Raw genomic sequence first — 16,920 nt, 5'->3', positions numbered from 1 at the left:
GAAGCCAGACTTAAGGGTGACAGTCAAGGGAAACTTAACTTTAAGGGTCATTCAAGAATTGGAGGACATTTTACATCCAACGCATCAAATTTCAAATAATCCATAATACTAAAACATGCAGTTGTTGTGTAAATATACTTTTCATGAGACCAAATCTAAAAAAAAAAAAAAAAAAAAACTAGGAGAAAAGAATGTTTGAAAATATTTTTTAAAATACCAAATAAGTCTGGAGTTCCCCGTAAAATAGGTCCGTGTACGGATCTGGTAAATGGATTTTCCGTTCTGAAACGGGTATTGAAAAACAAAAAACGAGTGGTTATTTGATTTTCGTTTTAAAATACAAAAATTAAAATTGAAATACAAGGCGTTTTTCCTTTTCATGATCAAAAACGGATATACGATTTTTTTTAAATGCTTTGATTTTCGTTTTATATTTAGAATAACAAGAAAGTAAAATCAGTAAGAGACAGAAACGAAAAAAGGTCCTTTTTTTCATTTTCTGAGACCGGAAGTGGTCATCAGCAAGTGTGGAGCCAAACGACAACAAGATTCTCAGAGGGCGGAGCCAGAGAGCAGTGATTGGTCAGACCATAGATAATATAGAAGACAGCGCGCTAGCGGATCTAGTCTATGTATATCTATGGTCGGCACATCTGGTAGCATCTCTGGCTGCTGTTGATCTTGTTTTTGGAGTAAAACACGGTAAGAAGATAAATGAAAAAAAGTGTTAAAAGTGATAAAAGTGATAAAAGAAAAAAAGTGTTGTGTTTCTAAATTCTGCTTTCAGCAGAATTTAGAAACACAACACTTCCTAAACAGATATTTTGAGGCTGTGAGGTTGAACGTTTGAGAGTATATCAGTGTGTTTGTTTGTGGTCTTTCTGTTTCTAGGTGGAAGCTGAATTAGTGAGGATGACTCCTGCTCCTGTCATCTCTAAGCTCATCACACATCTTTACCTGCACATGAGGAAAATCACTCCTGTAGAATGCAGGTATGTTTGTCATTATTATAAAAAGATGTTGCCTGGTGACCTGTCAGAAACCCATTATACAGAGTCAGCCAAAATAATGTTTACACACATCAGGAAAAGAAAAACTTGCATAAATATTTCAATACCAAATTTATTCAGACATCACGAGATTAATAAAAGTTATCTTTGGCCTCTACAATTACAAGAGGTGCTCAAAGTGGTGGCCACTGGCTTCCAGACATTTCTGTTGTGTTGCAGACGTCACTTGTTGATGCTCCATTCATGAGGGTAGCGCCATCTGTTGGGAAAACGTCGTACAACAGGACACAGAGTTAGTGTGATTTGATCAAACTTTGAAAGAGGTATCTATATGTGTAGAAGTACTTATACAAATGAAATATTTATAAAAGTTTTTCTTTTCCTGATGTGTGTACATTATTTTGGCTGACTCTGAACTTAATGAGAACAAAACTGTCATTTAATTGTTGCTCTGAAAGTTTCTTTAGTGAAAACCAGCTGGTGTTCTGGTTTGAAACAAACTGCTGTTGAGGTCTGTGTTTTTAGGTTTAACCCCACAGTTTCTGAATGAACTGATAGTTTGTTTTTTTCCTGATCAATGTGGACGTTATAATTGATGGTAGCATTTACTGATCATATAATCAGCATGACAATATAACAGTATAACATTCTGACCACCTGACTAATACTGTGTTGGTCCCTTTATGCTGCTAAAACTCCTCTGACCCAGTGGTTCATCAGAACCTCTGGGGATGTCCTGTGGATTCTGTGGATCCTGTGGGTTGCAGGGTGGGTCCTACCTAGACCAGGCTGATCCTGGACCATCCCACAGACGCTCAATCAGATGTGGATGTGGGGAGTGTGGAACCCAGGTGAACAGCTTAGCTCTGTCGTGTTCCTTGGACCACTGCTGAGCAGTTTAGTTTGTCCTGCTGAGGGAGGCAGCTGGCATCAAGGACTGCTGTTGCCATGGAGACTAGGGGGTTGTTTGTCCTGCAGTGTTTAGGTGGTGGTACATGTCAAATATCAACATGGTCCATGAACCACTCGTTTTTTGTTTTTCAATACCCATTTCAGAATGGAAAATCCAATTACCAGATCCGTACATGGACCAAAATGCCATTTTTCTCTTGTCCCACCCTGATGATGACCAAATTGAATCTCAAATAAAACAGTTAAAATGCAATTCAAACTTCCTGTTTTTGGTATAATTTTTTTTATTGATGTTTCTTGTAGTTGTGAGAACATTTTTTTAATCAAAATAACATTTTAAATAATAGTTACTATGCATGAAATGTGTGTCGCACAACAACCCTGTTAGCATAACCTTTTTAGCTGGTAGAAGAAGAAGAAAACAGTGAATCACATGAAACGCTGGAATTAACATCATCAAACAGTTTTCCAAAGGAATGGGTAGAACAAAGCTATGTTCTCTCTTCTATTTTTTACTCTATCAAGGAATGTGGCAGAGTTATTTGACGGTAGGTGTATGTTTGTCCATCTGTCTGTTAGTCTGTCTGTGTGAAACATTACTCAAAAATGGACTGATGGATTTGTATGAAATTTTCGGGGAAGGTCAGAAATGACACAAGGACCAAGTGATTAGATTTAGGCAGTGATGTGGCTTATAGTGTGGATCCATGGATTTGTTAAAGATTTCTGTATCATTGCGAGATAGTGGCACGGCATACTTGTAACTATGACAACAAGTGAACGCCATGTCAGCTGCCTGCTGATGATTACATGATTGGGATCCTACTACAAATCGACTGCTGCAGACTTTTCAGGATTTATCCTTTGTAAATCATGCAACGACGTAGCAGCTTTGGCAGAGTACTGCGCTCTCTCAGTGCTTTGCTTGTTCATATTTTCATAAGATTGTCAGCCTTGATTGAATGTCTCACTCTACCTCTTATCATCAGGATAAGACAAATTCTTTGTACTTTTTTCCATCAGTAAGTTTATCCTCTTGGTCAGCAGTAACAGCAAGCTAAATATCTAGCGTCTACTCCTGAGAAAAAGCTAACAGCATGGATTAGCAACCCTGTTACTGTGATTAGAGTAGGGTTAGCAAACAACACATAAAACATGGAATAAAAATGGTACCATTGATGTGTAAACTGAGCCAATCAAGCCTTTGATAGTTTATTACCTATTATTGATGAATATGGAGCAGAAAATTATAAAAGAGAAGGTTTATTTTTCAAAGATGTTGAAGTCCAAGTGTCCTCCAATTCTGGAATGACCATACAGCATATTATGTGTCAGAAAAAGTGATCCACTGCCAAAAACTGATCACTACTCATTTCATATCCACCTAATGCTCCTTTTATCTTGATCGTAACATGCACATACTGTAACTTTACATCTGTGGTGAGAAGAAATATTTGCCTTTGAGAAATGTTTCTTGTGACTGCATAATTGTGACCAAAGAGATGTTAACAGCATAACCAGGCTTCACAGTTAGGGTTATATTAGAGCTGCAATAATTACTCAATCAGTTGTATTTGAGTATTTTTTTGAAAAAAGAATCAAGTCGAAATTATCTAAAATCCAGCTTGTATGTGAACTCACCACATCATAACTGTACTTATTAATATATAAATTCCACTATATCATAATGCATATATCCATATGTAGATTCATCATGCCTGAAATGCCTATTGTTTCTGTGAAGCCTTTTTAAAAAATATTCTATATATATATATATATTTTTTTTTTAAGCCCTGTAGTACTTTTTGTGATTCTTGTGCTTCTTACTGCCTTATGTGTATCCAGCTGCTGTATAACTGCTGCAACATGTCAATTTCCCTGGTGTGGGATTAGTGAAGTTTATCTTAACTTACAATTGAATATTTTATAGTTTCTCTAATTCTCTATGATACTAAATATCTTTGGGCTGTGGACAAAATAAGATTAAGATGTCATCGTGGGCTTTGAGAAACATTTTTAACCATTTTATGAGTTTTTACATACAAGGAACTTAATCCAGAAAATAATCAGCGGATCCAATCGATAATGAAAATAATCATCATTAGTTGCAGCCCTAGATGATAGGAAATATTATAGTCTAGTTCCTGATATTTAGGCTGTAGGTGTTTTGTGTTCTAATATCCTTATTTAGACTGTAATTAACATTGCTTTATTAATTTGTTGTACATATAAACTAAAGAAGGTATCTCTTTTGTGATTGTCCTGTAGATTATAGTCTAAAATATGATTCATGAATAAAATCAAATCATTTCAGTGACAATGCAGGTGCTTGGGTCACTTTTTGGCAAGTAGAAAATGTTATTATAGCTATGAGTTGAACTGGTCCTTTAAAAGCTTTTTCAGTTGGTGTAAAAGGACTGAATTAGTTCACGTAGAACACAGTGGAGGTAAAATAATGCAGACGCATGAGGATAATTGCTTCTGCAGATTGCGATCAGTTTTTGGCATATAGCGCTCCGAGTCAAGATTCCCTCAACTTCTCCCTTAACTTCCGCGTTAAGGGGAAAGTTGAGGGAAAATGACTTCAGCGTCCTAGAAGGTAACAAAGCTTTAGCTGTTAGTTGCACACAGAGAAACGGGTTTTGCACAATTCCAACAAGGCTTCACAAACCGAAAGCGCAATTTTTCTTCAATATAAGCAGCTTTTCAAATGCTAACGATATTGAAATATTCACAATATGCGATAACTTAGTCTGAACAGTATGAAACGATAAAGTCAGACCGAAGCGAAATCGCATGTGAGCGGGAGTGAATGATCTCAATCCGTCTTTGTACTCGTGTTTGAGTAGGAAATATATTAAATCTGCGTGTCAGCTTAGTGAAACGAGCAACTACACAATTTTACCCGCTGTGGCGAAAATACACAAAACGCTTTAAGTCACTTTTAAGCCAAAGAGGTTCAATCTTTACATACATAGTCCTCAGTCAGCGTTTGCACTGGCTCGTTGGTCTAGGGGTATGATTCTCGCTTAGGGTGCGAGAGGTCCCGGGTTCAAATCCCGGACGAGCCCTCTATTTTCATTGCTTTTTCACGATAGAAATGTGACAAAATAATACGCTAATAATACGATTGCGCTAAATCACGCAAGCAAACCTAATTATGCTTTATTTTCATCCCCAATAAGCAATATGGATCCAAAATAACTTTTGTATCAGTAGAATAATGTTAACCTGCAATAGTAGTAATAATAAAAATCAAATCATTAAAAATTCCAAAAGTTCAGTGTGACGTCTTTGAAAGCTGATGATGGTGCCTGTGTCTACAATATGTGTCTGTGTTTCTAAATCTGACTTGTTCTGTAATTACGGATTTATATCCAAGCCAGCTCATTTTATATCATAAGCCATGATTACCTCATATAATGTAACCAGGAGGGATACATTTGCACCAAAAATCATTGTACAATCAAAAAGCTGAAAACAGAAATTGTTTTGCTCGATGTTTTATATTATATTTTAGATTTTATTTATTATTATATAGAGATTTTTTTTATCTCCTGATAAACAAACAACTTCATGAACACACACAAAGAATTGAAGACACAACAATCCATTCTGCAAATATTACCAATAAGTTTATTAAGTGGTATGAATATTCTGTTTAAAAATGCAAAATTGCAGATAGACCTGTTCACAGTTTAACACGTTCCCTTTGAATTGCCAACATACAGATTAAAAAGAGATACAGACACATTATAGAAATGTATAATAGAGTATCAAAATCATGCTTAATAAAAACCTTTAATTGCCCTTTCAGTCTAATAATCAATATATTTATTTATATATATATATATATATATATATATATATATATATATATATATATATATATATATATATATATATATATATATATATATATATATATATATATATATATATATATATATATATATTACATTACAACTTGTGTTTGCAAAGATACAAAAACATATACAAGCAAAAAAATTGCAAAGGGTATCCAGGAGCAAATGCAGATGAGTTGAGGTGCTACATTCGGTGCGTGTTTGTGTGTGTTTGTGTACATGTAAATAAATGAACTGCCATACCTTCTTCTGGCATTACATGATAAAAATAAATTACAAAGACACCTGCTGAATGTTTCTGATCACACCAACTAGCAAATCTATGTGTTTAAAATATTTGGCTTTGGGAATGTCATACAATACACTGTATTTATATATATTTATATATGTATATAAAGTGCACATTGGAGGTGTACAAAGACGCTATCAACAAAACTTTTTTTGTTCTCCAAAAGCTGTAAAGCATTGTGCTAAAAAAATCATGATGGCATTTACTTGCAGAATGTCATCTGCTATCTTATGAACCTTTGACGAGAATCAGAGAATCTTTGGGGAATATTGAAAACATTGAGCATGTACAAATTAAAACACCTATAAGGTGAACTGGAATACATCTCAACTGCTCATAAAAAAACAAAAAAAATTACGAGCAAATTTCCCTGCTTTGCCCTTTGCATTTTTCCCATATAAAAGTGTCAGACAATAAAAAAAAGGCTACCACGGTGTCAACCAAAACATAGATACATAAACTTGATATAAGACAACGGTAAGATATTTCATTGCTTCTACCCTTAAACCAACTGAGTGGTGTCTTTTCCTCACTAATACAATAATGCCCCTGTGCAGCAACTTTCACATTTCTGAATGAAAACATTAAAAAAAACCCACTTCACTCTGACAATGAACGAGACCCACAGACCCCATTTGTTTGTTTTTAAACCCGAAAGCACACAAGACCAAGGCTGAGCTGCTTTTTAATAAGTGCATGTGTTCCGCTGTGTGTGTGTGTGCGTGTGTGTGCGTGTGTGTGTGTGTGTGTGTGTGTGTGTGTGTGTGTGTGTGTGTGTGTGTGTGTGTGTGTGTGTGTGTGTGTGTACGAGTAGCACAGTAGGAGGTGTGATATGATACATTCTGGAAAGTTTCACATTTTATTGGCCTAGCTAGCAAATAGCATGTGTTTGTAAGTGTGTGTCCGCAATTTTAACTCGAATGCATGCAGAGAAATGAGAGCTTATGTTGCGCTAATAAGCTTGAGGGTGCCGTGTGGCTCCAACAGACGGATGCAGTTTGCAGCCAGAAAACGGCGCTTCCGCTCTCAGGCCAGCTGAGATGATACAGCCGCTCTGGACCTTCCGCAGCTGATCAGAGGTCTGGTACAGCTACCGCATTTCTATTAAAAAATGTTGCAATGAGCTAGTGATAAATCTGCACAGAGTAGCAAGCTGACACCAGCTCATATTCAGGCTAATGAGGTGAAAGGGTCTAAACCTGCACCCTGAGGAACATTTCCCCACTCCCTGTCAGAGTCCAATGTGTAAGGCCAGCTCTTTTAAATCCACCCCTCCACCGCCACCGAGCCAAAATGGCGAAGTCCAACATTGAACCCAGCGTGGGGTTTGTTTCAAGTCCCCCGGTGGAGGGTTTCACACCAGAAGGTGGCGTTTCTTGTGCAAAGCCAGGTGGTCGGAGCGGGAGAAGCTGCGTTCACAGTCGGGACACTGGAACGGTTTGACTCCCGTGTGCTTGCGGAAGTGTCTCGTCAGCTCGTCTGAACGGGCGAACTTCCACGTGCAGCCTTCCCACATGCACTTGTAGGGTTTCTCCCCTGTACAGAGGAAAAATAAGATGAGGCTTGTGAATAATAATAAACTTTATTTATATAGCACTTTCATAAACAATGTTTCCAAGTGAATAAGGGCAAGGGAGATGAGCACAGAGGAAGAAAAATGAGAAAAGATTTAAGAAAAGGAGCTGGAGACTTAGTGTGTCTGAGTTCCATAGTGTGCTGCATATAACAGCAACAGTCCGATCGCCTGCTATGACAAGCTGTGACCTGCGCTTTCTGTGGATTTTAATTTCCAATACGGTACTTAAAAGGTCAATAAATCAGAAATGGCACAAAAGCCTCCAACCAAGAGAAGCATATTGGATCTATGCCTTTAAGGCCACCAGTTACTCTGGAGTTTGATCTTTCACCTTTCTAACAGTCATTACCTGGGTTGCAAAGAAGGTCATTGTCTTGGCCACAATATCATTATTAGTCATTTATAATACCATAGTTTTATTATTACATTGGTTAGGTTATTCTCCATATTAATGACACTGCACTTTCCCTATTGTAGCACTTTGAGATTCTGTGTGTAAAGTGCATTATAAATTAAAGGCATTATTATTATTATTATTATTTTATTTGTCTCAGTCTTAATAAGATAAGATAATCCTTTATTGCTCCCCACACCAGGGGAAATTTAAATTTTAATAACATGTATTATAGTCAGGTAAAGTAATATTTACTGTAGCCTTTGTAGGGTTGAATCTCTACTATGTAAATTACTCAAGTGAAATCACACCATGAATGACGTCTTGATCCTCATATTTACACTTAAACTGTCTTTTTTGCTGGGTGATGCTTTGATGCAAAGGCAGTTGTCTTAAATGTGCTTTATTTAAAAAACAAACATAAAAAAACTCAGCTTAATAATTTTATCTCGTTTTATTGTATACGTAAAATTTCTTATTTTGAATGTTTTCATTATTTGTCTAATTTTACATTTGTTTTATTGTGAAGCACTTTGTAACTTTGTGTCTGAAAGGTACTATACAAAGTACATTTCCCATTAAAATGAGTTCAGTTCCCTTCTTGAAGATACTATAATTTGACATTGTTTAAATGCATCTGAATTAGTAGTTTTATTGACTGATGTTGATCTAAAATGTTTTACCTTACTTGATCAACACCATTCTCAAGGAGGAAAGTGTTTGTTGTGTGATGCTCGGTGTTGCACACATTGCAGTTTCTCTGGTTCTTTTTGAATTCACACCCTGAAAAAGTTGCAATGTTGGTGTGTTTTTTAAACTCTGAAATGTAGACCTTTTACTTTTCAGATTCACCTGGAGTGCCTGGGCCTCTTAAGTGCCATGTTTTGGGTTGTAATTGCTCCATCTCCCTAAATCAGAAATGTATGTAAGGCTGTTTAAGGCACAGAGGTGATGTGATCATGCCTCTTTGCCAGTTATTAGTAGAGCAGGAATATTTTGTACAGACACTGGAGGGAGCCCTGGAGTCAGAATAAGCAAACCAGGAATAGAAAAAAAGCAACTTTTCTAGATCAGCAACTAACATAAATACCCTCATTTTATCATGAAGTTAAAAATGTGAGATGTAAAGGTGTAAAAGGGCAGCTTGTAAATGAATGAAGCTTCTCACCGGTGTGTGTCCTGCGATGTGCTTTGAGGTGGGAGCTCTTGGTGTACACTTTGTTGCAGCCGTTGAAGTCGCAGCAGTGAATCCTCCTCTTTTTCAGAGGGTCGGGAGAGTCGGCAGGGAGAGGATGTTTTGTGCCCGGATGAACTATTACTGACGGGTTGTTACCCCTAAGAGAGACACAGAGAGGACAAAACGACGTCAGAGAGCTGTTGCTTCACCTGTTTTCATCAGATGTGACAGCAGAGGGAACCAACGTCCACATTAGTGATGTCGAAACCCAAACGCAAGAGTAACTTGGCTGCAGCTATGTCAGTGCAATAACAACGTTTGCCAGTCAGGAAGTTGAAAAACACCTCCCGCCTTTTTCCAGTCTGCCACGCCTTGGCTTTGTCCTGTCACCTCTGTCATCTCTGATGCTTTTGTGTTCACCATTCAACACTTCATTCACTGGAATTTGATGCAAATCTTCCGTGGAGTGCTCGCAAGCATGTAAAAGCAAGCTCTAGGAGTGCAAAAACTGTTAAATAATACAACATTTTAAAACTATTTTTCCTGTCACAGCTAAGACAAAAAAGGGCCGAAAAAAATCTGCACTCAGAGGCTGCAAATAAACCTATTCTGAACAAAAAAAAAACTTTTAAAGTCCAGTGAACAATATCACAATATGACAAAGTGTTTCAGTCAGAAAACAGAAGGAGTTGTCTTTCAGTAAAGTGTGTGTGTGTGTGTGTGTGTGTGTAAGTGGCAGTTGAGAGCAGGTGTCGAGTGTTGAAATGTGAATCCCACACAGATCAATTTTGCGTAAAGGAATGTGCAGAAATTCCCCTAACACACACACACACACACACACACACACACACACACACACACACACACACACACACACACACACACACACACACACACACACACACACACACACACACACACACACACACACACACACACACACACACACACACACACACACACACACACACACACACACACACACACACACACATCATATCATTATGATACACATAGAGCATATCTCAGCTTTTTACCACAAACATATGGTGTATTTACACTGTTAGTGTGTGTGTGTGTGTGTGTGTGTGCTTTGAAAAGAGGTGATGAGAGATAATGTTTTTTCTAGCGTTCAATTATTTCATGGTTGGCACGGTGACAAGAGCGGCCTGTGAAATCAACCGCCCTGACGACTACAGTGACGGACGAGCTGTTGCTTCCTTCATACACAGCATCTAGCAGGCTTTGATTATTACATGTATAACCAACATGCAATTATTTTGCATCGTTTTGTTTGAGATGAAGCCCTCAAGTAGAAAACAGGGGAGAGGTTGGAGGCGAGGAGGAAGAGGAGAGGGGGAGGCATCGGACAATGAAGGAAAAAAAACCTACAGGAAGCCTCTGAGGGAGGAAGGAGGGAGGGTAAGAGAAAGAAAGGAGGAGGAGATACGATCGAGAAGCTGATATGAACCCGTTCTCACTTCCTAGCAGGCGATGGGGAGACGAGGTAAACAGCCTCTAATGAGAGGTGTGGCTGACGGGCAGGACGGGAAGGAAGAGAAAGAAAGACGCCACAGAGGAATGACAGAATCCGACACACCCCACATACAGTAACGTCAGTATGTGTTTATGTTGTTTCTCTGTCCCGTGTCACATCTGAGACTCATCTCTGTCAGTTAGAACTTCTGCCTCCTCTGTGGAACACTGTAATGCCCTGCTGAGTGAAAACGCATTGAAGACTGAGACACAATTTAAACTCCACAGAAATGAGGGGAGGAATTTAGGTGATGACATGCAACAGACTCAAGCTGGAGTTATCAGAATTACAGGCTCCGTGTCCGAGCGTCTGTGAGATTCATTCAGATATTTTCTCTCCCAAATCATATTTATTGCTAATTTTGTGCAGTTTTTTATTCATGTGAAGCTTTGAAGGTTGAGATAATAATAAAATCAGATTGGAGAAGTTTGTCTTGCCCCTCGTGAACTGAAGAAAATTTAACAAACATCACTGGTGAACCTATGAGCAAAGTAACACAAGAAAATTGTAAAAAATTTGGATTTTACCAATATGTTTCCTCAGCAGGCACGTTTTTCTTTCTACCATCTTATACTCCATATGTTGCTCTGCCATTGTCAATCATGTAAATAAATCTTTTCAAGCCCTTACTGCACTCAGGTATGTGTTATTTTATCATTTGTACCACAACTCTTATCAGTTCCAGTATCGGCAAACTTTAACTGATATCCATCCCTCGTTCTGGGACGGTGCCTGGCTTTAAAAAGTCACAACAGGAACAGAACATGGATCAAACTGAAAATGATTCCCTGACCACCACTTAAACACAAAGTTAAAGAAGAAGCGCTGCTGCAGACGGTGAAACTTCAACTTCCAAGTTTTTTTTTTTCCAACTTTAGAGCGCGTCTGTGCATTACTCACTTGTACTCGTTTTGCATCCTGATGACGGATGGCTTCATCTCACGGCTGCTGATAGGGTCATGAGGGAATTCAGAGCGAGTCTCTGTTTTGATCGGCTTGTGAAGGTCGGGAGCTTCCCCTCGCAGTTCCAGAGGCATCGAAGGGTGAGCTGGAGATAGATGTAAGATAATCACCCAATGTAAGCAGTCATGATTTAATCACACAAACATGTTTAACATCATTATTTAACCCTCTGAAACCCAAAACGGCGGGTTTGAAATGCATGTTTTATGTACAAAAGTGGCCAAATTACACCATTTATCAGAACCAGAAGCTGTAAAAACAAAGTCAGAATCGCTGAAGTTTGAGTTTCCCATGAGCCTTAAACTACTCATTTATGATTCCTTACTTAAAATTTGCAAAATCAAGCAAAAATTTGGTGCTCTTCAACACAATTGGGAAGCCATTAGTGATTCAGCTGTGACTGACGGCAATGTGATAAAAATTCAGGAACTTCTCGGCTGAACTGCAGCCTGTTTTTTTACAAAAGAACAGATAGGAGTAAAGTATGGAAGCCAATTTAAGACTGAAGTAGTAAAATATTAGAAATATGTAGAGTCATTTTTATTTTTACCCCCAAAAAAGAAAAAAAAATCTAAGAAATTCAGTTTTCATTTTCTTTCGTTTTTCCATTAATGGCAGTGTAGCTCCATTATGGTGCATAGAGCACATCTTTCTTCTATCAATCATTGTGCCTGTGTTTACTTTGCAGTGAAAAATGAACCCACAGTGAGTTAAAATGTGACTGGAGCAACAACAATAAAAAAGCCCAGAAACTACTTAGGCAATCCCCTAAAATTTATTAGAGCACAACTATTAAGGTTTACTCCAGAATATGTCTATATTTTAACCCTTAGTACACTGACAAAATGCATGTGGTAGATGTGTGCATAACTGTTTCTTTAAGTGAGTACATGTCTGTCAGAGGTCAAACATTCAGATACGATGACCTCAGTGGGTCTCATCAGCCTCCAGCTGACCAGAGAAAACAGAATAAAAATACATGGCTTCATTTCAAAACAGGAATCTGCAGAGACTGTTACTCAAAGAACAGAGGAAATGAGAAGTACTTCCTCATTTTCAGTGAAAGATTTAGAAGAAAGTGTCACAAATTCTGGAAACAAAATTCTGACCTTGACTAATCTATAAACAACATATGAAGGACATGCAGTGTTTTCATTATACAGATTTCACTCTGCAGCGTATGCTCATATCTTATTATTATGGTCCACTAATTTTCAGTTTAGTTTTTTCTTAGTGTCACTGTCATTTTATGGTTTTATTCAGTGTTTGTGTTTTTTTGTAAATGAATTGTTGGGTTAATGTTTGTGGCATCAACACACAGAAAGCCACACAAACTGCACAAAACCATGAACGAGGTCTCACCTGTCCTGTTGAGAGGATGTTCGTCCTCACTGGCGACAGGTGGGCTCACCATTAACGGCTGGTGCAGGTGAAGGGGTGAGGGGTAGAGGACAGGCAGGTGCACCATGACGGAGGACACCATGACCCCTGACCCCTGGATGCCCGGGCTGAGCAGGGGGGGCACCACGGTGGGGTAAGGAAGTGAGGGAGTGGGCGGTGGGAGGGCGCGGGAGGGCGACGACCGCGGCTGGGAGTGCGGCGGCGAGCAGCGGGGGGAGGCGCGGCTCGCCGAGCTGTACGGGGACGGCGGGGAGCTGCGAGGGGAGGCGGGGGAGGAGGCGGAGGAGCTGGGAGGGGAGGAGGAAGAGGAGGTGGAGGAGGAGCGCTTGCTGATGGACAGGTCCACCGGCTCCAGCTGGTTGTGCGTTTGGTTGCTGGGCGTGTGAGACCGGGGGAAGGGGTGCATGTGCATCCGGTAGAGGGGGGCGGGATGAGGGAAGATGACTCCGTACGGCTCCGGGGTTTTCACCAGCGATGAGTAGAATGGCTGTGAGACGGAACGAAGGAGGAAGGAGGCAGAAGAAGGAAGCAGAGAGGGGACACAAAAGAGCGGAGAGTTAGAAATTTCCGTTCCGCTTTGCATAACAGGGAAAAACATGTTTTTACCACACATACAACTGCAGCCAGCCAAAAAGTGTTCTGTTTGGGAGCAGATAACTGTTATGTCTCAGAGTACAGTATGTGTGTGTGTGTGTGCGTGTGTGTGTGTGTGTGTGCGTGTGTGTGTGTGTGTGTGTGTGTGTGTGTGTGTGTTCATTAGCCCGCTCGCCTGGCAGTGTGTGCACCCATTGTATGTAAATGTCCACTGTGCAGCAGCCTGTTTGTCCAGGAAGAGCAGGAATGTGGGAACCAGTCTGTCTAGACACGTAGCAGGAGTGTGTGTAGGTGTGTGAGAGCGTGTGCGAGGTCAGAGTTACTGTATGGCATCGAAAACATGTTTGAGCATGACGGGAGCGCACAAAAAACACACGTACAAGCACCCAAAGCTACATTTACACAAGCACACGTGCCTTACCGTCTCCATGTCTGTCTTCATATGGTAATCATACATCAGCATGGCTGCACAGGCCAGGCTCCTGCAACACAAAAAAAACACACACACATACGATTAACAACATGTTTACACTGTTAACAGTCATTCACAACTTTAGTGTTCAGCATAGTTTTACAAGGAAACCAGTGATGATCCACAACCAGTGATGTGGAAATACTCTTAACTGAATTACAAGTACAAACACAGCACAGCTTATTTAAGCAAAAGAACTGAAATTAACTTTCAGTACCAAAAGTAAAAAGTCTCCGTCTGCAGAAAATTTGCCCGTGACACTTCAGTGTTTCCCAAGCGAAGGACTGGGCCTCTTTGAAAGGGTCACAAGACAAATTTGAGAGGTCATAAGATGATAGATGTTGTCAGAACAAAGAAAAACACTGTCTTCCTGATACATTTAGACTGACTTTAGAAAACTTTCACAAACCTTTGTCCTTCTTGTGACCTACTGGACAATTTTATCTATTGAGGCTTCAAAACAACTATTTAAATAAATGAAACTTCTACCCAGAATACTCCAAGTATTATATTTTTTCTTTAAATGGAAAATCTTAATATGAAAAGTAAATACAGATGTCAGCTACTCCTCTACAGTTGCGGAGGAGTAAAACGGACATCTTTTATGTTAAAACACCATCAATAATTCATACAATGATCGCATTTCCAGGCCACAAAAAGAAGTAAAAAGCTGTTACACAACTCACACTCACAGATCTTGTGAAGTGATGAAGTGTAAATCACATAAAGTAGAAGGAAAGACTAGACAGGCTCTAGTAGTTAAGTATAGGTGGCTGGAAAGTGTCTGAAGCCTGTGTGTGTGTACATATATGTGAGCACGCTCAGCCTCACTCCAGTAAATCACTTCAGACAATAGCCATAAACATACTTTTTCTGTCAGATTTTATACATCTGCACCTCCTCCGTTCACTTTTTGCTTCTCACACTGCCAATCGATCTGTACGCAAACACGCGGCGTCTGTTTAGCAGTTAACAGCGTGAAAGTCCTTTGAAAACACCCGACACTCACACAACGCTACACATGACTTTACAGCACATTGTTTTGTGAGAATACAATCAGTTCTCAGGCAAGATGTGGCGAAAAACTGCCCAGAGTCAAAGACAAGAGAGTGACACCTCACACATCACATCGCAAACACACACACACACACACACACACAGACACACACACACACACACACACACACACACACACACACACACTGAGGCCTGTCAAGCGTTTGAGGCGGTTCCGGTTACCTTGGCTTTGAATGGCCAGGTGCAGCTGAGATAACTCCCGTGTTTGTGGCTAAGTGAGTGTGTTTACGAGGATCATTGTGTGTGTGTGTTCACTGGAGCATTAAGGCAACATGAACTGTCAAAGAATGTACCCTGAGGGAGTCTGTGTGTGTCGCTGACCTGATTAAAGTCCACAGTCTGGAGACAAGTTAGCCTTTAATTATTAACAAATGGGTGAGAACACAAGCCATCACACCCCAGCGCATGCACACACACACACACACACAGACACACACACACAAAAAACACACACGTATACGGGAAGAGGCAGACGCACACCCAGTCCAGATGGGGAGCAGACCAATAGGGGAGCAGGATGCTGGCTAGCTGGGTCAGGAAGGGTGTGAACATGACGACTGAAGCCTCGCCCTCAGCTCGGCTCGAAAGAAACAAAGAGCCGGCAGTCAGGTGGGAACTGTGTGTGTGTGTGTGTGTGTGTGTGTGTGTGTGTGTGTGTGTGTGTGTGTGTGTGTGTGTGTGTGTAATGTGTGTGTGTGTGTGTGTGTGTGTGTGTGTTTTGAGGGTGTGTTTTCTAATCCGGTCTTGCATTGTGTTGTGGTTCAACTGGAGGTCAAGCAGTTGTTCTATTGTGATCGTGAATCACACACTGAGGTGACAATAAGAGCTAGTATGAAGCACAAATAGATCAGATCATCAAACAGGAAAAGGACAAAGGGAGCAACTGCAGGTATGGTGTAAGATTATTTTCACTAGAGACAGAAGGAATTTAAAACGTCCAAAAGGTTGTTTGGAGCTTTAAAAAAATCAGTTATCACAGTGGAAGTTCCCAAATTTTACATTTATCCTCAGGTCATATATAAAAATATCGCCCCTCTGCTGTTCAAATGAGAATAACTTCTGCAAAGGTGATATTTCTGAGTCAGAAAAAAATCACACATGCAAACAAGGTGAAAAACCCCAGAATATAATCCAACTTCAGTCGTAACTGAATTTGATGTTCCAGTCCAACATATCAGCTCCTTACAGAAGAAACGTCTGAAAAGAGCAATAAAATGTTCAAAAGTCCAAGAGGATTTTTTAAAATATTAGTTTTGTTTGACCCACAGTCAAAGCCTTAACAAACTACACTGTAAAAACTTAAGGATTAACTTTTTAAAACTTTTTTTTGATGAACATACTGTTATTTACAGATTTTCCCAGTTTTGTTAACCTATAGATAATAAATAGTAAAATCATAGTGAAAAGTATTAATTTACAGGTAACCCTAAATCAGAACAGGTCAAAGTTGCAAATGGTAATTTGTTCTTTAATGTTTGATCAGGAAATTACACTATATTTAAAACAGACAAAAATATAATTATTTTAAGGATATTTGTCATTATTTGAAAGAAAAAATATATATTAAGGATTTATAAAAAAAAAAAACAACATATGATTTTTGGTACTTCGCAGATTTTCTGTTTTGTTAAAGCACATGTAACTGGTAAAAC

The 16,920-nt window shown here is 39.3% G+C and overlaps 1 protein-coding gene and 1 non-coding gene across 4 annotated transcripts in view; one reads left to right on the top strand and one right to left on the bottom strand.

The window, feature by feature from the left end:
- Nucleotides 1-4,921: 4,921 nt before the first annotated feature.
- Nucleotides 4,922-4,993, top strand: trnap-agg (transfer RNA proline (anticodon AGG)). The gene has a single exon. It is a non-coding gene; the product is annotated as a tRNA-Pro (tRNA).
- A 1,790-nt stretch (nt 4,994-6,783) lies between these two features.
- The window catches only part of klf3 (Kruppel-like factor 3 (basic)), a 15,772-nt gene continuing 5,635 nt past the window's right edge, over nt 6,784-16,920 (bottom strand). For all 3 annotated transcript variants that reach the window (XM_055010210.1, XM_055010211.1, XM_055010209.1), the window contains exons 2-6: nt 14,141-14,201; nt 13,087-13,612; nt 11,662-11,809; nt 9,216-9,382; nt 6,784-7,613 (exon numbers count right to left, since the gene is read on the bottom strand). In XM_055010210.1, coding sequence (XP_054866185.1) covers nt 7,432-7,613; nt 9,216-9,382; nt 11,662-11,809; nt 13,087-13,612; nt 14,141-14,182 — 1,065 coding nt within the window. In that variant the 5' untranslated portion in view covers nt 14,183-14,201 and the 3' untranslated portion in view covers nt 6,784-7,431. The remainder of the gene's footprint in view (nt 7,614-9,215; nt 9,383-11,661; nt 11,810-13,086; nt 13,613-14,140; nt 14,202-16,920) is intronic.

Source organism: Amphiprion ocellaris, chromosome 4 (genome assembly GCF_022539595.1).
Source record: "Amphiprion ocellaris isolate individual 3 ecotype Okinawa chromosome 4, ASM2253959v1, whole genome shotgun sequence".
Taxonomy (NCBI): Eukaryota; Metazoa; Chordata; class Actinopteri; family Pomacentridae; genus Amphiprion; species Amphiprion ocellaris.
This window is presented reverse-complemented; position numbering and strand designations above follow the sequence as displayed.